The sequence below is a fragment of the Octodon degus genome, unplaced genomic scaffold, assembly GCF_000260255.1.
Source record: "Octodon degus isolate 3935 unplaced genomic scaffold, OctDeg1.0 scaffold00001, whole genome shotgun sequence".
NCBI lineage: Eukaryota > Metazoa > Chordata > Mammalia > Rodentia > Octodontidae > Octodon > Octodon degus.
The window spans coordinates 6,325,652-6,348,460 of record NW_004524577.1 but is presented as its reverse complement, the minus strand read 5'-3'; the positions used below and the strand labels follow the sequence as shown (position 1 = coordinate 6,348,460).

General features: G+C 58.9%; 1 protein-coding gene across 1 annotated transcript in view; it reads left to right on the top strand.

Annotated features, from left to right (window-relative positions):
* Gtf3c1 (general transcription factor IIIC subunit 1) overlaps positions 1–22,809 on the top strand; it is a 74,330-nt gene that overhangs the window by 48,170 nt on the left and 3,351 nt on the right. Inside the window, exons 20-35 of the mRNA XM_004623138.2 lie at positions 1,976–2,111; positions 2,823–2,958; positions 3,266–3,347; positions 3,480–3,668; positions 5,324–5,481; positions 6,920–7,062; positions 8,467–8,548; positions 9,915–10,027; positions 11,901–11,963; positions 12,533–12,626; positions 16,418–16,590; positions 17,683–17,970; positions 18,314–18,573; positions 19,886–20,160; positions 21,195–21,648; positions 22,114–22,150. Of these exons, the coding sequence (XP_004623195.2) occupies positions 1,976–2,111; positions 2,823–2,958; positions 3,266–3,347; positions 3,480–3,668; positions 5,324–5,481; positions 6,920–7,062; positions 8,467–8,548; positions 9,915–10,027; positions 11,901–11,963; positions 12,533–12,626; positions 16,418–16,590; positions 17,683–17,970; positions 18,314–18,573; positions 19,886–20,160; positions 21,195–21,648; positions 22,114–22,150 (2,683 nt within the window). The remainder of the gene's footprint in view (positions 1–1,975; positions 2,112–2,822; positions 2,959–3,265; positions 3,348–3,479; positions 3,669–5,323; positions 5,482–6,919; positions 7,063–8,466; positions 8,549–9,914; positions 10,028–11,900; positions 11,964–12,532; positions 12,627–16,417; positions 16,591–17,682; positions 17,971–18,313; positions 18,574–19,885; positions 20,161–21,194; positions 21,649–22,113; positions 22,151–22,809) is intronic.

The following is a 22,809-nucleotide window of genomic DNA, read 5'->3' as shown; positions in this document are numbered from 1 at the left end:
GGGGAGAGCACCCCAGGGTGGGTCAGCAGCCGGGCAGCAGGCACAGTGAAGGGGCTGGGGCTGCTGGAAGGGCAGTGAGGACCGGTGGTGGCCTAGGGCTCAAGGGCATGGAGTGGAACCTGGGAGGCCGGTAAGGGACTGTTGCCCAAGCCCACTGTGGGGGGCAGGTTGGGAGTGTTCTGGAGAAGGAACCAACTGGACTGCAAGGTGGCAGCCGAGCCGCGTGGCTTCCACCCTCGGTGCTGGCCTCTCAGCATCGTCTCTGAGGAAGCCTGGTGTCTGGTGGGCTTGCTCTGCCCTCTGACTTCCTTGAGCACTTCTGAGTGCTCCTCCGGTGCTCTTGCGCCCTCGCAGGGGCCTCCGCTCCAGTGCCCGCTGAGCTGCTCCCTTCTCCCCTTACCTTTCCCCGCCACCTTCACCAGGAGGAGGGTGCTGTGGGGTTTGCACTTGGAGGAGGAATCGTGTTCTGTTAATTCGTTTCACAGAGCTGCAAGATCACTACTACTTTTACTTTTGCAAAGCTGGTGTCACATGTTTATTTGGGAGAATTATTCAGGACCAACAGGGTAATGAGCCCTTGCATTTAGAGATGTTAAGGGGTTCAGGCAAAATTAGCAGTGTGCTTCTTAGAGCCCTTCAGCATTCAGTAGTGATCAGGCTCTTTCCATTCTAGATTTTAGAAGTGCCCTAATTCCTGCATACTTTATGCCTAGGTAAAAATTCATGAACCAGCATGTAATTTGCATCAGAACTTTTCAGGCCTGGCAGTTAGTGAATAACCATCCATTTTAGCGTTCACGAGCAAAGAGATTGAAGGCTTATTGCCCCGCTAATCAAGCATTGATTGTCCCTTCAGCCACCACGCATTTGAAGACGTTCTGTCCCCCCAAAATGGGGGAAAGCATCAGATAACGTCTTCGTCATGCTGTAAAGCTGATGCTTCCCAAACTCCAGCTTTTTAGGGGCCGGCCAGATAGCTCAGTGGACTGAAGCACCTGCTTAGGCAGGCGCAGGGACTGGGGTTTGATCCCCGGCGTGCTGTGCCAGCCCTGCCCCTGGGGCATGCTGAGACAGTGATTGAGACTAGGCATGCTAGTACATGCCTTTAATCCCAGTACTTGGGAGGCTGAAAACAGGAGAATCACTACCAGTCCATTCTGTGAAGTGAGACCCTATAAACCCTATACTAAAATACATTTTTAAAAAACCCTCCAGATTGCACAGAAAATACCAAGCAGCACGTGAGAATGCTGGGCCCTGGGCCCTGCCCAGAGATTGCCTTGGTGCAATTTTCGTGGGGACTTGTTCAGATGTGTGATGACCTTGGGCAGCTCTTTGTGACCTCCCCTAGCCTTATAGCCACAAATTGCACCAACCTCTTTCAGGGCTGAAGGGAAGCTGAGCAGGGGTTGGCGCAGTGCCAGCTGAGGGGGGCAGCATGGGCACTTGTGCATCCCCGCCCGCCTCCAGCCAGGCCATCAGGCTGAGGTGTCAGCCTGAGAGGGTCTTTACAGATAGCACATGACACAGCCTTCCCTCACCTACGCGTGCAGCGGGCCAGCTGTTTTATGTTTCCTTGCAAGAAATGTGATTTTCTCTACTGCGGAATAACCGAAAATAACTGTAACTGCACCTCTTGAGCAGTTAGGAAATAGCTGGCTGTTCCCGGTGCCAAGTAGGTGCCAGAGACAGCAAGAGTCTGGGCTGTGTGTCCAGATCGCATCCTTCCCTGACCTCCCACCGCCGCCACCAAGTGGCATCCTTTCTGCCACACTGGTCCACACCAACTCCGCCGGCCTCCTGCTGTCCCGGGCTGTGCGTCCGAGAGGATGGGCTTCCCCTGGCTGCCTGCCTGCCTGGCCCTTACCTGGCTTTGTGAGTTCCAGCCCCCTCCGGGGCGGGGCACGGTCTCACAGGCTGGCAGCGCCCAGCAGCACGCTGTGCTCACCTGTGCTTGGTTCTGTTTGCCCTCTAGGTGTGGTGCGATGCTCGGGTGCCTCCAGGAACAGTGCAGAGCAGGGCGGCGAGGAGGGCGGCCTGAGGAAGGAGCAGGAGAGCGCCATTGACAAGCACAACCTGGAGCGCAAGAGTGCTATGCAGGAGTACACCATGTGCGTCCCTGCCTGGAGTCCCCAGGCCACGCCTGGCTAGAGGCCGTGGCTGCTGCAGGTCTTCCTGTACCTCGGTGTGGTTTATGTAGCACCGCCACCTGCTTTTTCTGGTACAGGGGCTAAGCTACATCCTCAGCCCCCCCACCCCTTTGGGGAGGTTGTTTGTTGAGGTGCTTTGCTGTGTGGTTCAGGCTGGCCTTGTGGCTCACTTTGTGGCCAGGCTGATCCAGAGCTCAAAACAGCCCTGCCTCAGTCTCCCCAGCGCTGGGATTACAGGCACGTGTGTCACCACGCCTGGCCCTTATGCCCGACCTTTTGTTATTTTGGGGTCTCCTTGAGGTGCTGGGGCTGGGCTCTATACCTCAGCCTCCCAAGTGTTACTGTGCTTTTTAAAGTTCCATTATTTTTGGAGTCAAAATTTAGAAGTTGGCATTTTACAGATATGTCTGGTGTTTTTTTGTTGTTGTTGTTTTCGTTTTTTGGTGGAACTGGGGATTGAACTCAGTCCGTTGCGCTTGCCAGGCAAGCGCTTATTCTACTGAGCCATTTCCCCAGCCCCCTTTTTTGTTTTTTGGAGTTTTTTTTTTTTTTGCTTTGTTTTGTTTTAACTTGTGAAAAAGTGGCACCTGCCAGCGCTGGGGCTCCAGGTCCCCCACTTGCGCCTGTTGCTAGAAGTTCCCACCATCACCCGGCTCTGTGTTCCTGTCTCAGGGGCAGCCGCGAGGTGGTAGATGAAGGCCAGATCCCGGGCGATGGGCTGGGAGCCGCTGGGCTCGACTCCAGCTTCTATGCACACCTGAAGCGCAACTGGATCTGGACCAGCTATATCATCAACAAATCCAAAAAGGTGAGCTGGGGGCCCCCGGAGGCTGCTGTTTCCACTCGCTGTCACTGTGTCCCTTCCTGGCACACGACTTCTGAGTTGGTACGACTAGAGTGGGCCAGAGGCCTGGACTTACACTCATGTTGAAGGCGCATTAGGTTGAGCCAGAGGTCCCAGTGGATGCTGGCCTGTTCTGTGACATTCCTACAGAAGAGTCCTAGGTGGCATATGTGAGCGACAGTGGCTGGGAGGTCTGCCGCTCACCGCCTGTGCAGACACCCTGGCCATGGGCCGCAGCAGCTTGCTCCTCACTCCAGTGCTTTCTGTCTAGGAGAACAACACTGCGGAGAACGGGCTCACGGTGAGGCTGCAGACATTTCTGTCCAAGCGCCCTCCGCCCCTCGGATCTGCAGGTACATGTGCTGGGTGCCCACCCACAAGTAGCCGTGGTGGTCCGGGCCAGAGCGATGGCGGGCCCACTGTGTGGCTCCTCGGGCTTTTGCGGGGCTCGCCCTTCAGCTGCTCTGCCCTGTGCTTCCTCATAGGCAGCAGCAAGCAGGGCCTCTGGGGGGAGGCAAAGGCTGGCGATGAGCCCTCTGCCCACCAGGAGGAGCAGGTTGGGACGGAGCGTGAGCCCACGCAGGGCCGCAGCCACAGGGTGAAGGGTGGCAGAAACCAGAAGCGCAAGCGGCTGAAGAAGGACCTTGGCAAGAAGATGAAGCGGAAGAGAAAAGGTGAGAGTCACAAGCATGTCACGGGTCATGGACAGTGTCGCTCCAGTCGAGGCTGGGCTCTGCCCTCTGACACAGGGCCTGTTTTCCCCCTGTGTAGAACACATTTCACCCTCCACACCACCCTGCAGACTGCCCGTCCCACCTCCTCTGCCTTCTGTCCTGTGGGCCTTTCCCGCAGCACTGCCTTCAGATCAGATTTCTACCTTCCTTAGCTGACAAAAGCCCTGTGAAAAATCCTCACAGCGCACCAGAGCGCCCTCTCCTCTTGGCTTGCCTTTACGCCTACCTTTCTCAGGCCAAGTTCAAGCTGCGTTCAGGTGCGGCTCAGCCTGGAGGAAAGCCGGGAGCCCTCTCGGCCTGCCAGGTCTGGCCACCCATGCAGCTTGTGTTTGTCGTTTTGGTTGCTTCATCCGCAGTTTTGTTTTGTTATTTTCTGAAACAGGATCTCTCTGTGTAATTGAGGCTGGCCTTGAACTCACTATGCAGCCCAGCCTGTCAGTCCTCCTGCTTCAGCCTCCCAAGTGCTGGGGTTACAGGCACGACCCCATAATCCAGGGCCAGCTTGCTGAGTAGAAGTTATAGCAGAAAGACATGGGGTGGTTGCGATGTTGGTGTCTCCTTTTTAGGCCACTTGGTATTGCTCAAGTGGGCCATTTGTTTTATTGAAAATCTCACGGCTCTAGTCATGTCAGAGAAGACAGTGCCTAAACAGAACCCCCCTTCATGGTGTATTTGGTTAGTGCAGGCAGCTCCACGTGCCAGCCGTGAAATGAAGTGGCCTCCTTCGTTCAGGCCACTGCTGATACATCTGCGCCGGGTTAGCTCACGCGGATTGAATTTGTCACGAGGTCAGCGGTGGTGGTGGTGGTGGTGGTGGTGGTGGTGGTGGTGTCATTTTGAATTGAGAGTTCTTTACCTCCCTTGTCATCTGTCTTGGTTGGAAAAACACCACAACAGCCTTCCAAAGTTGGGAGTGTGTAGTCTTCCTGGCCGAGGGGCAGAAGACCTTGGAGAGGCCCAGGCTGAGGGCCCAGGCTCAGCTCATGGCTGCCGGTTGGAGCTGTGTGACTCGGGGCTTGGGTGCTACAGTGGCAGTGACGACTGCACCCCTCTCAGGGGTCCTTGCCAAGTAGAGCCAGTGCACGTGTACGGAAAGCCTAGCCCGGGCTCAGTGTACAGGGAGTGTTCCGTAAAGCTGCTGACCGCTGTTGTCCACTTAGCTGTCCTTTGTGCCACAGGCTGCAACAGGCACTGTACCCACTGTCGCTCCACACTGAGCACAGGACACGTCCCATGGCCCACAAGAGGTTACCCACCCAGGCCATGGCAGCCCTGGTGGCTGCCCTGTCGATGGCCTCACTCAGTGGTCTATGCCAGGCACCTTCCTAGGATAGGATGTGGCATCCTCTGGGAGCCACGGATTGGCAGATAACTAGAGGCCACGCTCAGGCGGCCCAGCCTGTCACCAAGCAGTGTAACCGGAGCAAGGTGGGAGAAAGCCTGTCGGTGTTCCCCTGGGTGAGAGGCTGGTCAGTGTTCCCCTGGGTGAGGGTGGACACGGTGAGAGGCTGGTCACTGCTGCGCTTGCCCAGGGCCTTGTGGGCGGAGCCCCTCTACTTTGCATGTGACAGCTGATGTCCCCTTGGTGTTTGTAGAGGAGGTCCCAGGAACCACAGTCAAAAGGACACGCTACCACGACGAGGCTGACCAGAGCGCCCTGCGGAGGATGACGCGGCTGCGCGTCTCCTGGACCATGCAGGAGGACGGGCTTCTCATGCTCTGCCGGATCGCCAGCAACGTCCTCAACAGCAAGGTGCCCGCCCCGCCCCTCCTGGAGCTCCCCCCTCGGCAGCACTCCCCTCGGCAGCCCCCCGCCCCCCGGGAAAGGCGCTTCCCAGATCGCCGCAGATTCCCTTCCCAGGTGGCACGTTTCCTCCCAGCCTTCAGCTGCATACCTCCAAGCTTTTGCCCAACAGTGCAGGGCTGTTTTCCCGTCAGAGCCTCACCCTCCCTGTTCTCTCCCTTGCCGCCTGCTGCCCAAGAAATGCCTCTTCATCTTGCAGTAACACTCACCGTGTCTGAGAACCTCTGTTGATCCCGCTAGTGGAGGCGATTGCCGGCTTCTCCCTCTCTTCCTTGGACTCTTTCCACTTCTGGAGCTTACGGCCCTGGGAGTGGCTGATCCTGTAGGCAGAGACACTTGCCCGTAGGCGTCCTGGCCACAGCCCCAAGTGTGGTGCCACTACCAGCTGGATGTGTGAGGCCCGGCGATGGGCAGCCGCCTGCCTCCTGTGCCGCAGGCCCCACGCTCGCCTGCCCTGTGTCCGATGCCCAGGCGGTGCGGGCAGCTTAGCCTCCCTCTCCCGAGCACTTCTTCCTGCTGTCCTGGAAGCTCCAGCCAGCGCTCTCCCCACCCCACTTTTCTTCACTTTGGCTCCACACTCTGGCTCCTTGGTGCTGTGCTGGTGGCCTTACTTGGCAGCGGGGCACAGGCCAATGTCCAGCCAAACTGCTTCACAGAGGCCACGAGCGAGCAAGCTCTGCTCTGTTCTGCCCAAGGCCCCTCGCGGGCAGTAACCAGCCAGGCAGAGGCGGCTCCTTGAGCCGGGCACAGCTGGCCCGAGGCAGCCAGGAGAGACCTGGGTAGGGCTGGCAGGCCCACGGCGCTCGGTACCAGGCCCACGTGTGCTGTGCTCTCACCTTGTCCCTGCCTTCTGCGGGGCAACCCATGGCATCCCTGACTTGTGCTCCCTGCACTCGCTGGGGCCTCTGTCATGGAGTTGGCAGCAGAGGCAGCGGCCCCCCCCTTGCCCACCCACCAGGATTTACACGGTCTTGCTGAGTCACCTTATCCTCAGTGTTCTGAGGAAAGTCTCCGGTCGGTGCGCACCTTCCTGTGTGCTTCTCTGCAGTGGTGAGCCTGCTAACGCGCTTCGTTCTCTTTCTATGGTGTGCAGCGTACAGCACGGCGGCTCCTGGCCGGCGGAGCGTAAAGTCTGCTGAGCACCGCGGTGTTCCGTAACCTCCCTAGCTTGTTGCTCACCCTGCACCTCAGGGCGCCTCCTTAGCTACTTGCCAAACGACGTTACCCCTGGACACAGCCGAGGTCCAGTTAGTGGCTGGGCGACCCTGAGAGGGACAGCTTTGTGTCCTCGCTGAGGAAAGGGGCTCAGTGGGACGCGTTTTTTCATTAGTTTCCCCTAGAGTGGGTCCCTTGGTAGTAACTGTCCATCTTTGCTCTATCTTTGCAGGTGAAGGGCCCATTTGTCCCCTGGCAGGTTGTGAGGGACATCCTACATGCCACCTTTGAAGAGTCACTTGACAAAACCTCCCACTCAGTTGGACGGAGGGCTCGCTACATCGTCAGAAACCCACAGGCCTACCTGAACTATAAGTAAGCATGGGTCGGGCCAGGGCATGGTTATTCCAATTCATGTAGATTGCTGTTTTCTCCGCTTCTGCCTCCACTTACTCAGGTGGAGGTGACATCTGGGTGAAGCCCACCAGCCTTCCAGCAGGCTGTCTGGGTGCGGGGTTTGTGACTCTCAGCTGGTCAAGGGCCAAGCATGTTCTGGGCGCTTCCAGAAACTGGGCTTTAGAGAACCTTTGTGAAGTTGGGGAAGAGATGAGGCTCCCGGCTGCAGGGCATGCTGAGCTCATCTGAGCAGAGTGTGGGGTGTGCTGGGTGCAGGCTGCCCTGCACAGCCGCATGAGCCCCAGTGTGCACCTGATGGCTTCTTGGCAGGCAGTGAGTGAGGCTGCCCACCGGCTCCTCACAGGCCAAGGTGGCGGAGCAACGCCAGCCCCCTGGACCCTCCTGCCGTTCCCTCCATGAGTGTAGGGAGGGACCCGGTGCCGCCACCCAAGATCAGGATGTGGAGAAGCCAGAAAGAGTGGAACAGAAAGGAGGTGGCCCTGTGTCAGTTTTAGGCTGCACACGCCTGCAGCCAGCCAGAGCTTATGTCCCTGGTGGCCTCCTTTCTTCCCTTGGGCATGTCAGACTTGCCTTGTAACACTGCAGGATAATTTGTGGGTGGACCAACAGTGCTTGGGAGATAGACCTTTGAGAGGTCACGAGCACCTCGTTCTGTCACACACCTCACTCGGTCCTGGCCAGAGCCCCGATAGACCAGGGAGTGGCATAGGTGGATGTCTGTTTCCCAGCAGAAGCCAGATGCCCAGGGAGGCCCTAGGTGCGGCGTGGGCAGGGGCCAGCCTCACTTCGTCAGGTTCAGCTCACCCCAGAGCACCCGGCATCCCGCAGGCCTGTGAACGCGGCAGTCACATCAACCACAGCCGTGCATGCACGGATAGAAGTCTTCCCTCCCGTGTAGACACCAGTGTGAGCCCCAGATGTCACTTGTCTTTTTTTCTTTTTCACTTTTTTTCAATTTTAAAGAATACAAAATAGTGATAGAAAAAATATTAAAAACAACATAAGACTTCACTAAACAAATAATAGGAATTCAACAAGGGTTGCTGTATTAGAAGATGCTATCTTTTTTTTTTTTTTTTGCGGAACTGGGGATTGAGCTCAGACCCTTGGCGCTTGCCAGGGAAGCCCTTATTCTACTGAGTCATCTCCCTGGCCCCCAATGCTGTCTTTAAATGAGATTACCAGATATAAATGTGCAAGATTTCTTTAAAGAAAATAACAAAACAATAGCAAGCTATAAGAAATTCAAAAGAGGAGATAAAATTAGAGTAAAAAAATTTTTTTTAAGCATCAACTGCTCCTTTCACAGACCAACAGATACTAACAATATGTATTTTTTTCACTTCCATCTTGCTCCTGTAGAGTTTGCCTGGCTGAGGTGTACCAGGATAAAGCCCTGGTTGGAGATTTCATGAACCGAAAATGTGACTACGAGGACCCAAAGGTAGGTCCCGTGCAGCAGCAGCAGCAGCAGGTCCAGCCTGGCTGGTGTTGAGGTCTGGCCAGGCCCTCAGGCCCATCTTTTTAAGAACATAAGACATGGGCTGGTGAGATGGCTCAGCGGTCTAAAGCACCTACTTAGAACAAGCTTAGCAAAGCCCAGGGCCCACGGTTCAATCCCCAGCACCACATGCCAGCCAGCCCGCCCCCTGGTGGGCTGAGCTGCCCCCCACACACACACACACTCATAAATAAACAAAAGAAAAAGAAAAAGGAGATATTAAAAAAAAAGAACATAAGACAGCTGTAGAGAAGTTATGAGCAGCCAGCCTTCCTAGATGGCTGCTGTGGGGCAGTTATGAGCAGCCAGCCTTCCTGGACAGCTGCTTTTGTGTCTGCCATGTGGGATGCGGGCAGGTGGAGCTGACAAGGCAGGAGACCATCTCTACAGACGCGGGGGCCCATTCTGCTCGTCCCCACTCCCTGACGGGTCAGGCCGGGTTCCTGGGAGGAGGAGGCACAGGCCTCACCAGGAAGAAGCCAGGGGCATATGGGACAGGCAGAGAAGTCGCCACTTCCTGCCTCACAACACAGCCAGGCCTGTGAGGTCAGCGAGGTGACCCAGAATGCTGTCAGATGCCATTCCCGTGGAGGCCGAGGACTTGGTTCTCCCTGCACGCCACACGGGTGGGAGGTGGTAGGGGACCCCCACACTGTGCTGTGCGGCGAAGCAGCGCCTTCAGGTTCACCTCACGCTCCGGCCTCGTGGTCATCGATTCCACCCTTGAAGTCACCCTGCATTGTCGGTCTGCTCCTGTAGTGGGGAGGCTTCACCACAGAATATGGGGCAGGAAAAGTGGGGGAGGAGCTCTGTGTAGAGCAGGGGCCGCAGGCCTGGGCACCTGGGCAGAATGTGTCTAGTGCGGGGCCTCCACTGCATTCCAGGAGGCGGAGGGTTCTGCCTTCCCCTGCTGAGTTGCAGCCTGCCCCACTGGTGAGATGGCAGAGCCCTGGAGCAAGCATCCTGAGGCTTTGGGGTGCTGGCTCTGGGTTGTGCTCAGGGGCTGCGAGGAAGAAAGAAGGGCAGATGCCCAAGGAGTACTGTGAGCCGGCAGCAGCATGGTACGGAGCCACATGGACAAGGCTGTTTGTGAGAGTGAGGTGCGGGGGTGCAAGGCCAGTAGCTGTGAGGTGCATCCAGGCGGGACTGAGCCCACAGGGCCCTCCAGCGGAGCGGGGCATGCAGTGTGGTCGGTGCTCCTGGGCACAGCACATCTTCCTGTGGCTGTGGACATCTGTCGCAGGTGTTTCTTAGTACATCTTCAGGGCTGTCACCAGGAGAAAGTATTAACGTCCCCTCTCTGTGAAAGGTTTGCGCCAGCGAGTTTAAAGAATTTGTGGAGAGGCTGAAAGAGAAGTTCAGTTCCGCTCTAAGGAATTCTAACCTTGAAATCCCAGACACACTGCAGGAGCTGTTTGCCAGGTAGGTGCTGCTGGGTTGGTTCTGCTTGGTCACCACAGGCAGGAGCTGGGAGGCAGCAGGCCATGCCCACGCCTCTCCCGCGTCAGCTGGTCTGGGCAGCTGTGACACCAGCCTTGTGGTATTGGCTTTGCGGGGACTCTGCGGGGGCCATCTGCTCTCTCGGGTGACTGGGAAGCAGGGACAAGCTGCCCTTGCTGGCAGCCCCGGCCCTTGCGCTCCTGTGAAATCCCTTCTTGGACTTTAGTCAGGCTGTGTCTGCCGGACTACTTTTTGCTGTTTTCCCACCTTGTATGTCAGGATGCTTCAAGATGTAGTAAGAGGGTGCAGGCCTTTGGGGGATATTCAGGGCACCAGCTTGATGTTCCGGGTCCTGTACAGCCCCCGCCCAGCGAGGAGGAGTGTGTTCCTCCTTTAAGCCCAGGCTCCGCGTGCTCGGAGCAGCAGCGCCTGGCTCCAGAACCCCGCCCCTCCTGGCTCAGCTGCTCCAGTTCTGAAAGAACGTATTTGTGTGAGCACAACTGGGCGAAATTTTAAAATCTGAAGTTCTCAGCCTCACGCAAAGGTGAATCCCTGCTCCCCACCACCTGATGGGCCGTACCTCAAGTCCCCCCCTGTGGAGGCGGTTCCTCTGCGGGCGCCTCCCGTGCATTTCGTGGTCTCTGCTCCCTCGTCCACAGAGAGCGCATCCTGCACCCACTCAGCAAGCCGGGAGGCAGTGTCCCCCAGCCGTCAGGCCACGTGGGGGGTCTGTAGTCATCACAGTCATGTTGTAGTCAGCTGCTCGCAGGTTTTTTTTTTTTTTTTTTTTTTTTTATTTATTTATTTATTTGTGTGTGTGTGTGTGTGTGTGTGTGTGTGTGTGTGTGTGTGTGGCCAGCTCAGCCCAGCAGGGGGCGGGGCTGGCTGGCATGTGGTGCTGGGGGATCGAACCGTGGTCCCTGTGCTTTGCTTAGCTTGTTCTAAGTAGGTGCTTTAGACCACTGAGCCATCGCCAGCCTCTGCTCGCTGGGTTTTGGCTTTGGTTTTTGTTCTGCAGTGAACCAGGGTCCAGAATTCCCAGACGGTGATTGACGTCTGCCTCAGCGGCGTGTCAGTGACTCGCTTACCTACTTGTAATTTACGTCCCCTCCTATTTTCAATAATGTTGTAGGGCAACTTTTAGTTTTCAAAGAAGACATTTAAAAAAAAAAAAAATTTTCAGAGGAGTGTTCCCAAACCGTCTTGGAAAGAACAAGTTGCAGTTGTGGCGGTTTAGCACTGATTTTGATCCTGACGGTCTTGGTCACTGTCCTCCCTTTACTGAGGCCAAGTACGTAACACCGGCTCTCAGTTCGTGGAGGTTTCAGTTGGTAATTAGCTGGCTCCAAAGCAGGGTGGTGCAGCAGAGGGCAGCAGTTCACAGTGGCAGAAGGCAGAAGCCGCCTCCTTGCTGTGCCCTTTGTTGTATGCAGGCTGCCTGCCCCAGGGCTGGTGTAGCCCTCGCAGCCCCCATCCCAGCGGTAGACTGAACCCATCACAAGTCTAGATTCCGCTGCCTCCTAAAAGCCGGCCCCTCCTGGTGATTGGCCTGGGTGCGTGGCTGAGGGGCGTTTCTTCATCTCCTGGTATTAATCACAAGCGCTTGTGTTTTGATCACCCGGCTTTCCCTCCTGCTGTTAGCAGCAGCCTGTGGCCTGCTGGCTGTGCCATGCGCTGTCGGGCCCCCTCCTCCAGACAGCGCAGGGTTCTCCTTCACAGCAGCGTGTAGCATTCAGCTTAGATGAGTCTGACGATCCCTCAGCCCCTCAGCCTGGAACCAAGTGAGCATCCATCAGCTTAGTGAGTGGAGTGAGGTCTCTGCCTGCCACATGGTTGTCTCCTGTTTCTCGCACAGGTACCGAGTGCTGGCAATTGGAGATGAGAAATACCAGATGAAGCAGGAGGACGAGCTCAGCAGGTAGGCCCTGGCGTGGTGCGGGGCTGTGGGACTGGGCTGGCCGCAGGCCCACCCAGCCTGGCCCCAAGGCTGAGTGTTGGCCACAGCAGAGACCATAAAACCCCAAGACAGAGTATCGGGTGTCTGATGCTTTCTAAAAAGCTCACCAACCTCTGACCTCAGCCACCACTGGCCAAGCCCTCGGGTGCTGCAGGGAGAAGCCTGGGCCCTTCGCAAGCTTTGCAAGCGAAGTCCGGCCTTTATGAAGTCACTTCTTGTGTAATCAGTATGCAGTGATTCAGTAGGACACTGTGCTCCTTGGAGAAAGCCTTACTTAGAGGGAAAATGCGTGCGCTACCTGCCTTGATTTGTTGTCCTGTAGCGCCCCTCACCCACTGGGAGAAAACTTTTTCCCAAAAAACTTGACGAGGTGCTTAAGGCATAAAAATACCACTTTGTGTGGGAGGGCTGGAGCCCTCCTGCTGTCCATGTTACCTGGGAGGCTGCGAACTCAGGTACCTGAGAACCATGTCCCCTGAAATGAGCCGAGCACGTGCTGCTGAGCTCCACGCCGCCCTGTCCTCTTTCAGCGTGGAGGACATCCACTTCCTGGTGCTGCAGAACCTGATCCAGAGCACGCTGTCCCTGTCCAACACCCAGATGAAGTCCTGCCAGTCCTTCCAGGTGGGTCCCGGCTTCAGTGGCATGGGTGGGGCTGGGCCCAGGGGTGCTTGTTCCTGCCCCCTTGCTGCTTGGATCCTCGTTGGGGTTTTGTTTAGCTTCCATTTATTTTCATATTACACATTCAGGGCACATAGCTGGATGAGCTGACGGACATCAGGAGGCGGTTGCCATAGCCACTAGTTCATACGCCTGTGCTGTCTGTCACGTGCCAGCCTTACGGTGGTGGGAACACTGGACCCGCCCTGGCACATTTCACACGCAGGACCAGGCTGTCACCTACAGTCGCATGCCACACACTATCAGCTCTCCAGAGCTGGCTCGTCCTGCATGCTTGGAGCTTGGGACCTGCCTTGACCAGGGTTACCCGTCTTCCTGTCATCCTTAAGGAGTGGGCACAGCATTCAGTGGCCCCAAGAGGCCCTCCCAGAGCTGTGGTTGTAGCTCTCAGATTTCAGAGAGAAAGTTAAGCGGGTAAGGAAATGAGCAGGTGTGGCCGACGAGCTGCAGGGCGTCCCTTTCCAAATTGCCGCCTGTCAGGGTGGCTGGTGGTCCTGGCGGTGGGGCACTGCCTTCCGAGGGAGGGTGCCTCATACATCTTCGGGGGGCCTCTGGGAGGCCACACTGCTGCTTGATTGTGGATGAGAGGAGGGAGGAAGGCCAGCCCTGCGTAGCCGTACCGAGAGCCTGGGAGCTGGTCTGTGCTTTGTATTGAATCTGTAGCCCTAGCAGGCTGCCCTGTTGGCTATGTCAGCGTATCAGCTGAGATCAGGAGGAGGGAAGCAAATGAAGGAAGCCAGGGGCTTCTGTGGCCCGAGTCTACCAGTGAGCTTGGTCCCAGACTTTGGGGCTGGGGCTCCTGGGTGCTGCGTGGGGCAGCCAGGACAGAGGGTGAGGCCTAGCTGGTGTCTCTGCCCGCAGTCCCCAGATCCTGCGAGGGGCCAGGGACCACCGGAGGCAATGCCAGCAGACTGCAAACCTCCCAGGCCTGTGCCTGCTCCTTCTACTGCAGGACTGGATGAGGCCCAGCAGAGGTGGTGATTTAAGGAAAATGCGCGGGCAGGCTCACCTGCCCTGCTCCTGGGCCTCACCCTGGGCCCCTCATGTGACGGGACAGCCAGGCCCCTGCCCTGCAGCCCTGGAGCCTCCTGGACCTCTGGGTCAGAGCACGCCCCCATGCATTGGCCTTGCACCCTGTGAGCCCTGGGCTTTCTCGGGCAGTGCCATGCAGTTCAGGGCGGGTTCCAGCGTGCGCGGCTGCTCTGGTGCTGGTGCCTCACAGCCATCCCAGTGCTTGGCAGCCGAAGAGGACGGCCCAGTTCGCCCGCACAAGAATAGGCAGGGGAGGGCAGTACTCCTCAGAGGACAGTGCAGGCCCTGTCTGGCCCTGAGCTTGGTTGGAGCCCTACTTGTGTATGAGAAAACAACAGTGCTGGGTGTAGTGGCGCACGCCTGCAATCCAGCATGCAAGAGGCCCAGGCAAGAGGATCGTCACAAATTCAAGGCCAGCCTGAACAGCAAAGCAAGACCTCGTCTCAAAAAACTAAAAACAACAACAAAAACCTGATTTTTAAATTTATCACACACGCCGCACATAAGAATCTAGCTTTCTGGGTAGCCTGGCAGCTGTGGAGGGGACTCCTGCCCCCTCCTGGCCCAGGGCCCCGGGGGGCCTTTCCTGCCACTGCCTCAGATGAGAAAGCCCAGTCCAAGAGGGAAGAGAATAGTTAACAGCCCGCTGAGGGCAAAAGCAGAACCGAGGATCCCTAGGCCTCTCCTCCAGTCCCTCCCTAGCTGGCTTCCTGGCTCTGACGGGGGTGCACAAGCCCTGGGTTTGGGAGGAGAAAGACTCCCTGGAGGCAGGGGGCTTCCTTGGTGAGGCCACACCTGGTGGTGAGGACTGAAGGCCTTAACAGTGACGTCAGAGGCCCCCTGCCACAGCACAGGGAAGAGGGTGGGAGCTGTGAGTGTGCCAGGCGCCGTGGGGCGGCTGCCTGTGCCAGCCCAGCCTCTGGCGTGCGGCAGTGAATCTCAGTCCCCAAGTCACCGTGGGTGCTTGAGAGCCTCTTCTCAGCAGTGGTGTTTGGGGGCTTTTGTCCCATCTGTACGAGCAAGTGGAAACCTTGGTACAGAATCCGCTTACCCTGGAGTTCCGCTGGGAGAGAACGTGTTGGAACCACCACGGGCTCCTTGGGCTGGCCCCCCTGAGCACCGAGTGTCCGCTCACCCAGGCTGGTGGCCAGCACCGTCGAGACCCAGGGCTGTGCAGCCTCCGTGTCCCACCTGAGCCTTCTGCCCTCACATGGCGAGGCCACTCTTCTCTCCCTGATGCCACCCCTGCCCAGTAGCATGGCTGCAGTGTGTCACTTAGGGGTCTTGGGAGCGGTGCCATCTGAGAGCCTTCTGAGCCTGGAGCTCTCGGACCATGGCGTGGTCAGCAGAGGGGCCTCTGCAGCACGAGGAGTTTCCACCTCCAGCATATGTTGTCCGCTGGGCACCTCGGGGGACCCGGGCTGGGCCTGCCTGGGAGGGAGGATGCAGATGAGCCCCTCCAAGGAAGAGGCAGCCACTGCAGAGTGTGGAACAGGGAACATGCTGCCGCGACCTGCAGGGGAGTGGGACAGGTGGGACTTGGCTTGGAGCGGAAGTGTGAGCAGAGCCCTGGAGTCGGCCACCACGCACAGGCCTGGGCCAGTACCGGATGGGGGTCTCTGAGGCAGGTAGGCCTTGGCTTTCTCCAGAAAAGTCAGTGGGCCACGGAGTTGCAGGTGGTAAGCCAGGGGGTACTCGTGAGAGGGCAGGGCAGAGGGCTGCGCTGAGGGCTCACCGGGTCCGGCAGGGCCTCGGAAGGCTGACCGCCGACGCAGAGGGAAGCCGCTGGGGTTTTCCAAGCAAAAGCAACACGCCGTCTGGTTGTACCTAGACAGGTTACTTGGGCTGCTGTCGCAGGTGGTCAGGAGCTGGCAGGAAGGAGAACCAGGGCGGCCGGGTGGCTGGGAGCTGTGGTGGGCCGTGGTAGCCTGGACCAGAGGGTGATAGTGGAGGTGCTGGCGTCTTAGTTGCTTGACACCCACAAGTCCAAGGAGGAGAGAGTTATTTTAGCTCATAGTTTGTAGTGGTTTCAGTCTAGTCAGCTGGCTGCCAGGGTGGCACGGCACAGGGCATCACGGGGAGAAATAGCCCACAGCGTGGCACCAGGAGGCAGCACACAGCCGTCCTCTTCTCTGCTTTATTGAATGCAGGCTCCAAGTCGTGGTTAGTGCCACCCCACGCAGGCAGGGTGGACCCATCATTCTCTCCTCGAGCCGTGCTAACCCAGTCAGCCCCTAACTCACTCTCTGTCTCTCTCTTTGTTTCACTGTGTGTCTCTGTGTCTTTGCTTCTTTCTCTGTGTATGTGTCTTTCTTGCTCACGCTCTCTCTCTCTCTCTCTGTCTCACACACACACACAAACACACACACACACACTCCAGTCACTCGGAACCCCACCTGTGAGTGTGCAAGGCCCTGGCAGGACATCTGGATCTAAGCCTTAGTGTAATAGTTGGAAACACACTGAAGCTCAAGCCAAGCAGACCTGCCAGTGCTTGCTTGTGAGGCCAAGGGACAGTGATGCCAGGGTGGCCCTGCTGATGCTCAGCCGATTCTCTGCATCCAAAGCCAGGCGTGGGTGCATGGCCTTCCCTTCTCCAGTTGTCTGTAATGTAGTGGTCACAGTGTCCCTGGGATCTCTCCCGCACGCTCACACGCACTGCCGCTCCCCGACCCACCCACACTCCCCTCCCGCTGTTCTAGACATTCCGCCTCTTCCGTGAGTACAAGGAGCCGGTGCTGGTACGGGCCTTCATGGAGTGTCAGAAGAGGAGCCTGGTCAACCGGTGCCGCGTCAACAACACTCAGGGCCCCAAGAAGAACCGGGCCCTGCCCTTCGTGCCGATGTCCTACCAGCTGTCCCAGTCCTACTACAGGTGGGTCCAGGGCCTGGCGAGCTGCCTCTTCATCTGAGAGCACTTCTGGCTTGTGTGAGAGATGCAGGTCACGGAGGCCTTCACTGGTCATCGCTGGCCTCCTGCTAATGCAAGCCAGGGCCAGCGCCAGGACTATGTTAGGGTAGGCTGCATATCAGGTACTGTGGCCAGATGGGGAGAGTCAGTGCCACGTGCTACAGCAGGTCCACTTAGAAGTCGCTTTTGGCGCTTTGTGGCTCAGCCTGTGAAGCTGCCTGTCGGCCCATCTGCAGGGCTGGAACCTGCAGGGCTCGGTGGGGCCGTGCACAGAGCAGAGCCCCTCGCAGTTGGAGGAGCTCCTTGCAGCACGACTCTTGCTGTAGCTGGCTCTGCTGCTCATGCGTTCGGTATTGGTGCCGCCAGCCTCCTGGCCTCGTGCAGAGGAAGTCCTGGAAGACCCATCAGGCAGCATCTGCTGCTGCGATCTGCACTGGGGCTTGGGCCACTTGCAGAGAGGCAGGGTGACAGAGCGTCAGGAGTCTCAGCTCCTTTGCCTCTGGCTCCCAGCACTGCTACTTCCTACAGTCACCCTAGTGACCCTCAGGCTCCTTTACCCACTGGGAGAGTGACACAGCCCCAGAAGCACCCAATCCTGTGAGGCCATCTGACACCCACTTCCCCACTGCACGTGTCGTGAGCCTTGGTGGCGCACCCTTCTCCTCACTATAGCGACAGTGTCATAGCAAGGCCTACTCTGGCAGCCTCTGGAGACAGCCAGCTGGAGCACGTGCCCTGTCCCTGTGTGAGATCCCCTGGTTGTGGCCAGTTACTGTCGCCAAAGGACTCATCCCGCCTAGCTCCACAGCTGTTGTAGTGGGAGCCTCTAGGGTGAGGCGAGGGCTGTGGGTTAGGGTGAGTGGAGGACCCTGCCTGAGACCGCTGGCCGGGTGGGAAGAAGGGAACGGGCACTGCTGGGCGCAGACACTGTGCCTCCTTGCAGGATGAAGTGGAGGGCCCGGGGAACACACGCTGCTTGACCACAGTGACCAAGGTGCTGTGGGCCCAGTTATCGCTGGGCCTCAGCCAGCCCTAACTTTGCTTTTGCCCATGTAGGCTTTTCACCTGGCGATTTCCCAGCACCATCTGCGTAGAATCGTTCCAGTTCTTTGACAGACTCCGGGCTGCCGGCAAGCTGGACCAGTCGGATCCTTTCTCCTTCAAAGACCAGAATGATGGAGACCCCCCGGCCGACATGGTGGCCTTTTCTCTGGACAGCCCTGGAGGGTACTGTGTGACCGCCTTGACCCTTTGGTCTCTGGGCCTCATCTCTGTGGATGTCAGGATCCCGGAGCAGATCCTGGTGGTGGACAGTTCCATGGTGGACAGCGAGGTGATGAAGAGGTGAGCCCTAGGACACGGGTGTGCCCACCCACGCCCGCCCTCTTGTTGTGATGGCGCCTCGCGGGTGCCTGCTCGGCGGTCTGGTCTTTGTCCACTCCATAAATGTGCTGGATCTCGCTGCTTGGTGGCACAGCCCGCCCAGCTTCATGATGGGGGCACAGAATTGGTCTGGAACCTGGGGGGGGGGGGCCTGCAGCAAGAGGAGCAGGCTGTGCGGGGACAGCGGTGTGTGGGAAGGCTAGTGTGGCTGAGAGGCCAGATGCAGGGTGAGGAGCGTCTCCCCACAGGCATCCATGGCCAGGCTGGGCCAGGCGCCGCCCCTGAGTACTGTGCTTTCCCCCAGCCCGGGGAAGGACGGGTTGGAGGAAGAGGAGGATGAAGAGGAAGACTTGGACGAAGGCGCAGGAGCCAAGCGCCCAGGGGTGGAGGTGAAGGCGCACCAGGCCTCACACACCAGGTACCTGCTCATGCGCGGCTGCTGTGTACCTGGTGTCGTCAGCAACCGCAACCTCAACCCCAATGACAGCGTCGTGGTCAACTCCTGCCAGGTGAAGTTCAGGCTTCGCCGCACGCCCCTCCTGTCCGTGCAGCTCAGGCCTGCTGGTGAGTGTCCCGAGGGCCCTTCCTGGACCGGCCAGGTGCGCATGTCCAGGCTGGCGCGCAGCCACAGAGACAGAGGAATACCTCACTTTATTTATTTTATTATTATTATTATTTTTTTTGGTACCAGAAATGGATCTCAGGACCTCGCTTGCCAGGCAAGCGCTGTGGGGCGTGGACCCGAGGGGCGTCCCCTGTGGTGGTACCTACCCTTCATAGGAGAGCTCACCTCAGCCTCACCGGCCCAGGGCCCCACCCACACCTCCTACCAGGCCTTGGCCGGCACACCAGGGTGTCCCCTTCCTGCCTTGTGCCACCAGCTTGGTAGCTGCCTTGGGAATTGGAGAGTAGTGTGCTTGCTTGCTTCTTTATTTATTTTTAAGACAGGGTCTTGCTGTGTAGCCCGGGCTGGCCTTGAACTCACAGCAGTTCTCCTGCCTCAGCCTCCCCGAGTGCTGGGATCATGCCTTTTTTTTTTTTTTGTAATTATTTTTGCAGTACCAAGGATTGAACCCAGAGCCTTTACATTGAGCTATATCCTCAATCCTTTTATTTCTTTTTTACTTTGAGACAGTGTCTTGCCAAATTGCTTGAGCTTTGGCTCCCTGCCTTAGCCTCCTAGAGGGCAGGACTCCAGGTGTCACTTTGAGGCCGCTGTTGGATAATGGCCTTGGTTCCTTGGTGTGGAAGATGCTCGCCAGCCCTCACTGCCACCTCCGCCTCTTTCCTTGCGACGGGATGGGCCTTTCAGGTTTTGTTCATTACCTTTGAAACTCAGTAAATTACTTAAACCTCCCCTTCATATTCCTTCAGTTTGAGGGAGTCTCGCTGTCTGGCCACAGCTTCTTCCTGCTCCCCAGGGCCCTCCTCCACCCTCTTTTTCCTCTTTCTTCTCCCTCTTCCTCTGCCCTTCCCCTCCCCCACACCTTCCTTTCCGCACGCACAGCAGATCTTGGTGGTCCTTGCTGTCCATTTTGTGCCCCCACTTAGAGTCTGGTGCTCTGTCAAGGCCTGGGGCTTCTTCCTCGGTGCAGGGAGGACAGAGCCTCTAGGAAGGGGCGGGCCTCTGGCCAGACTTGGGGCCTACTGGAGCATGGGCCTCGGCACTCACGCACCCAGCCCACATCTGCCCTGCACTGCGCGGGCCAGGCGCCCAGCCCTGGAGCCGCAGTCAGGCGTGCAGTGTGTCCTTCCAAGGTGGCCTCATGGCTATTGCGGAGCAGCACGCTGGGACTGCACGGGGCACCTCTGGTGGCGGGCCCTCAGCGGGCAGGGCCTCTGCTGGCTGCCTCTGACCCTCCTCCGGTCTCCACAGACCCTTCTCTGCAGGAGCTGACACTGGGCGCCCCCTACCTCCCGGCCTCCTTCACCAGGCTGGTAGAGCCCCCAGAAAGTGTGTTCAGCTTGGAGGAGTTTGTCTGCCAGGGGCAGCTTTCTGGGTACAGCCCGGAAGACATAACGGCCGCCCAGGAGATCTGGGAGGCCGTGGTCTCTGCAGGCTGCTTCGGGATTGACAAGGAGAAGCTGGGCAGACAGTTCTCAGCCGTGCAGACGACAGCAGGCTCCAGGACATTCCAGGACTACGTCCAGGTGAACTGTGCGCCGGCAGCCTGGCTCGCTGCTGGGAGCAGGGGCCTTGGTGTGGGGCTTACGGGAGTGAGCTGCTGTAAAGAATGAATTAACGTCAGCATTTAAAGATGAGACTGCTTTACCTCCAGTGAGCCTTTCCTCAGTGTTAGAGTCCAGGAGCCGAGCCGCTGCTCCTGCCCAGCACAGGCTGAGCCCGCCCTCCTCCCTCCCTCCCTTCCTCCCACGCTTCTCCCTCCCTCCCTCCTTCCCTCCTGTGAGGACCCTGGACTTGCACGGCACCTGCCTGGTCCCTAGGCGCACTGGCCCTTGTGCCCAGTGTGTCCTGCACACAGCCAACAGCAGCTGAGCAGGAGCTGCTAGCCACGTTACAGGGACGTCATTGTGCAGTTTGTGTGTGGGATGGGGGCCTCTGCCTTCCGTCCTGTGAGGGCCAGGAGACCTAGGGCACAGGCGAGGTCGCAGGAGCCAGCTGTGCCTCCCTCTCCAGAGCTGGCATGGAGACGCATTTGTGTTTTCCGACCAGCTCTCTAGAGGGCAGGAAATAGCTCCACGTTGCCCAGGGAAGTAACCTTAGCCCACAGAGGTAGGAGGACGGCCCCAAGGCTGCGGTGGCAGGGCCCAGGGGTCAGCTCACAGGCAGAGGGTGACAGCCCAGGTGGCTCCACTGCCCCCCTCACGTCTCGCCTAGGCCCCCCATACCTGCATGGAGTAGTGACCACTTTGGGGGACACGTATGCTGGCTCCCATGGGGGAGCGAGGCAGGCTGGGGTGCCCCCGGCTTGATGATGTGGCTGTCCTCCTGTGCAGCACACACACCGGCTCCTTTTATGAGTACCTGCACGGTCCCCAGGCAGGGAGGAGCCTGCCCTGGGCCTCATGTCCGGCAGCCCCGGGCCGGGAGTCAGGCCCTGTTCTGCGGAACTGGGTCTGCGGCCTGCCAAGGCCCTGACACAGCAGCCGGGGCACGCTGTCGGGCATCCGCCGTCGCCCAGTCCCCACGGCTCTGTCCCGACAGACCTGCCTGTCTCGCCTAGGACCTCCTGACCTGGCGCCAGGTGCTGGAAGTCGGCAGCAACACGGTCCGCCTGGTGGCCATGGTCTTCGCCCGGCCCTGGCTGCTGCACTCGGTGCGGCTGAGAGACACAGAGGAGGACGCCCCCGCTCAGCAGGAGGCCACCCAGGCCGGGCGGCCCATGGGACCTCCTCCCAGCCCCTCGAGCACCAAGCAGCGGGCTCGCCATCACAGCCAGAGCAGTGACGCTGATGCTGAGTGTGCCCAGAAGCCCCCTGCGAAGAGGCCCATGCTCCAGAATGTTCCCTGGGCCCCCAGCCCCAGGCTCGAGGCAGGAGAGGGGTCAGAGCCCCAGGCCTTGGCCACGCTCCCAGCTCCTGAAGACCCAGGTGCAGGGGAGGACGTCGGTGGAGCCAGCCGCCCCGGCCCCGAGCAGCTGGGCAGTCAGCTCCCCGAGGGCTCAGAAGACCCCAGAGGTGCGGGCCTCGCCCCCACCCCCCTTCTCTGTCCTTGGTCCTCTGTTCTCTGTCCAGAAACTGCTCCCTGGGGTAGCCAGGCCTGGAGAGAAAAGGGCTTCCCTCCCAGGGCAGAGGACTTGCAGGCCTGTGCTCCGGGGCGATGGAGGCCGCAGTCCCCAGGGGCTTCCTTGCCTGTGGGCCCACTTTCCACGGCTTCTCCACTTACCTTAGGCTGCTTTGGCCTAAACATTGCATACATGGCGCCTGTGGCCAGGGTCTCTGAGTGGAAAGTGAGGTGCTTGTTGGGTGCCCCAGCCTGGGGTCCTTGCCCACCTGCACGTGGGAGGTGGTTGCAGTGCCCGCCCAGGGACGCCGAGTCAGCCCGCAGTTCTGTCCCTTGCTGCTGTGTCTCGGGGTGCTGGTTGGGTGAGTGAGGGCACAGGGCTCCCCGCACATCCTAAGCCCCTTCCTTTTACTCCTCAGGGCTCTTCAGTGGCCTCTCCACAGTGGCCCGGGACAGGTGAGTGCAGGTCTGCCCCCACCTGGGCATGGAGGGTCAGAGCACGGGGTTCGTCTGCAGGGTCCCATGCAGGCAACTTCGTGTGAGTGAGCAGCCTGGGATTGGCCCTGCTGCAGGCCTGGGTGGTCTGCCCTGCACTGTGATTCTCACCAGGGCCCCTGGGGGTGCAGTGCGCAACACCAGAAGTGCCCACGTGGCCCGAGCCACGAGCTTGCCCCCCACATGTGCCCATGGCACCCTGGAGCGCTGGCACCTTCACAGCTGTGGCCCAGCACGAGCCTTGCTCTGGGGTTTGCACCTTCCCACTCCGGGCTGAGCCTGAGAGCTAAGTGCGGCCCGCAGCCCTCCCCAGCTGCGCCCGTTTCCCACCGCCAAGACTCCAACGTGGCATTCCCTGGCCCAGTCCTGGCTCTCAATTGTGTGCCACTCGTGTGCCCTGGTCACCCCAGCCCTGCCTTCCCTTCGAGCAGAGGGCGGCATGTGCAGCCCTCACTGTGGCCAGGCCCCTGGGGAAGGCCCCCAAGCTCGACTAGAGGGCAGCAGCCCCCGTCCAGTGCAGGGGAAGGTGGCCAGCCTGGGAGTCCTGACTCGGCCTTCTCCTGGCCCTGGGGCGGCCCTGGGGTCCTTGGTGGCCAGCCTGGGAGTCCTGACTCGGCCTT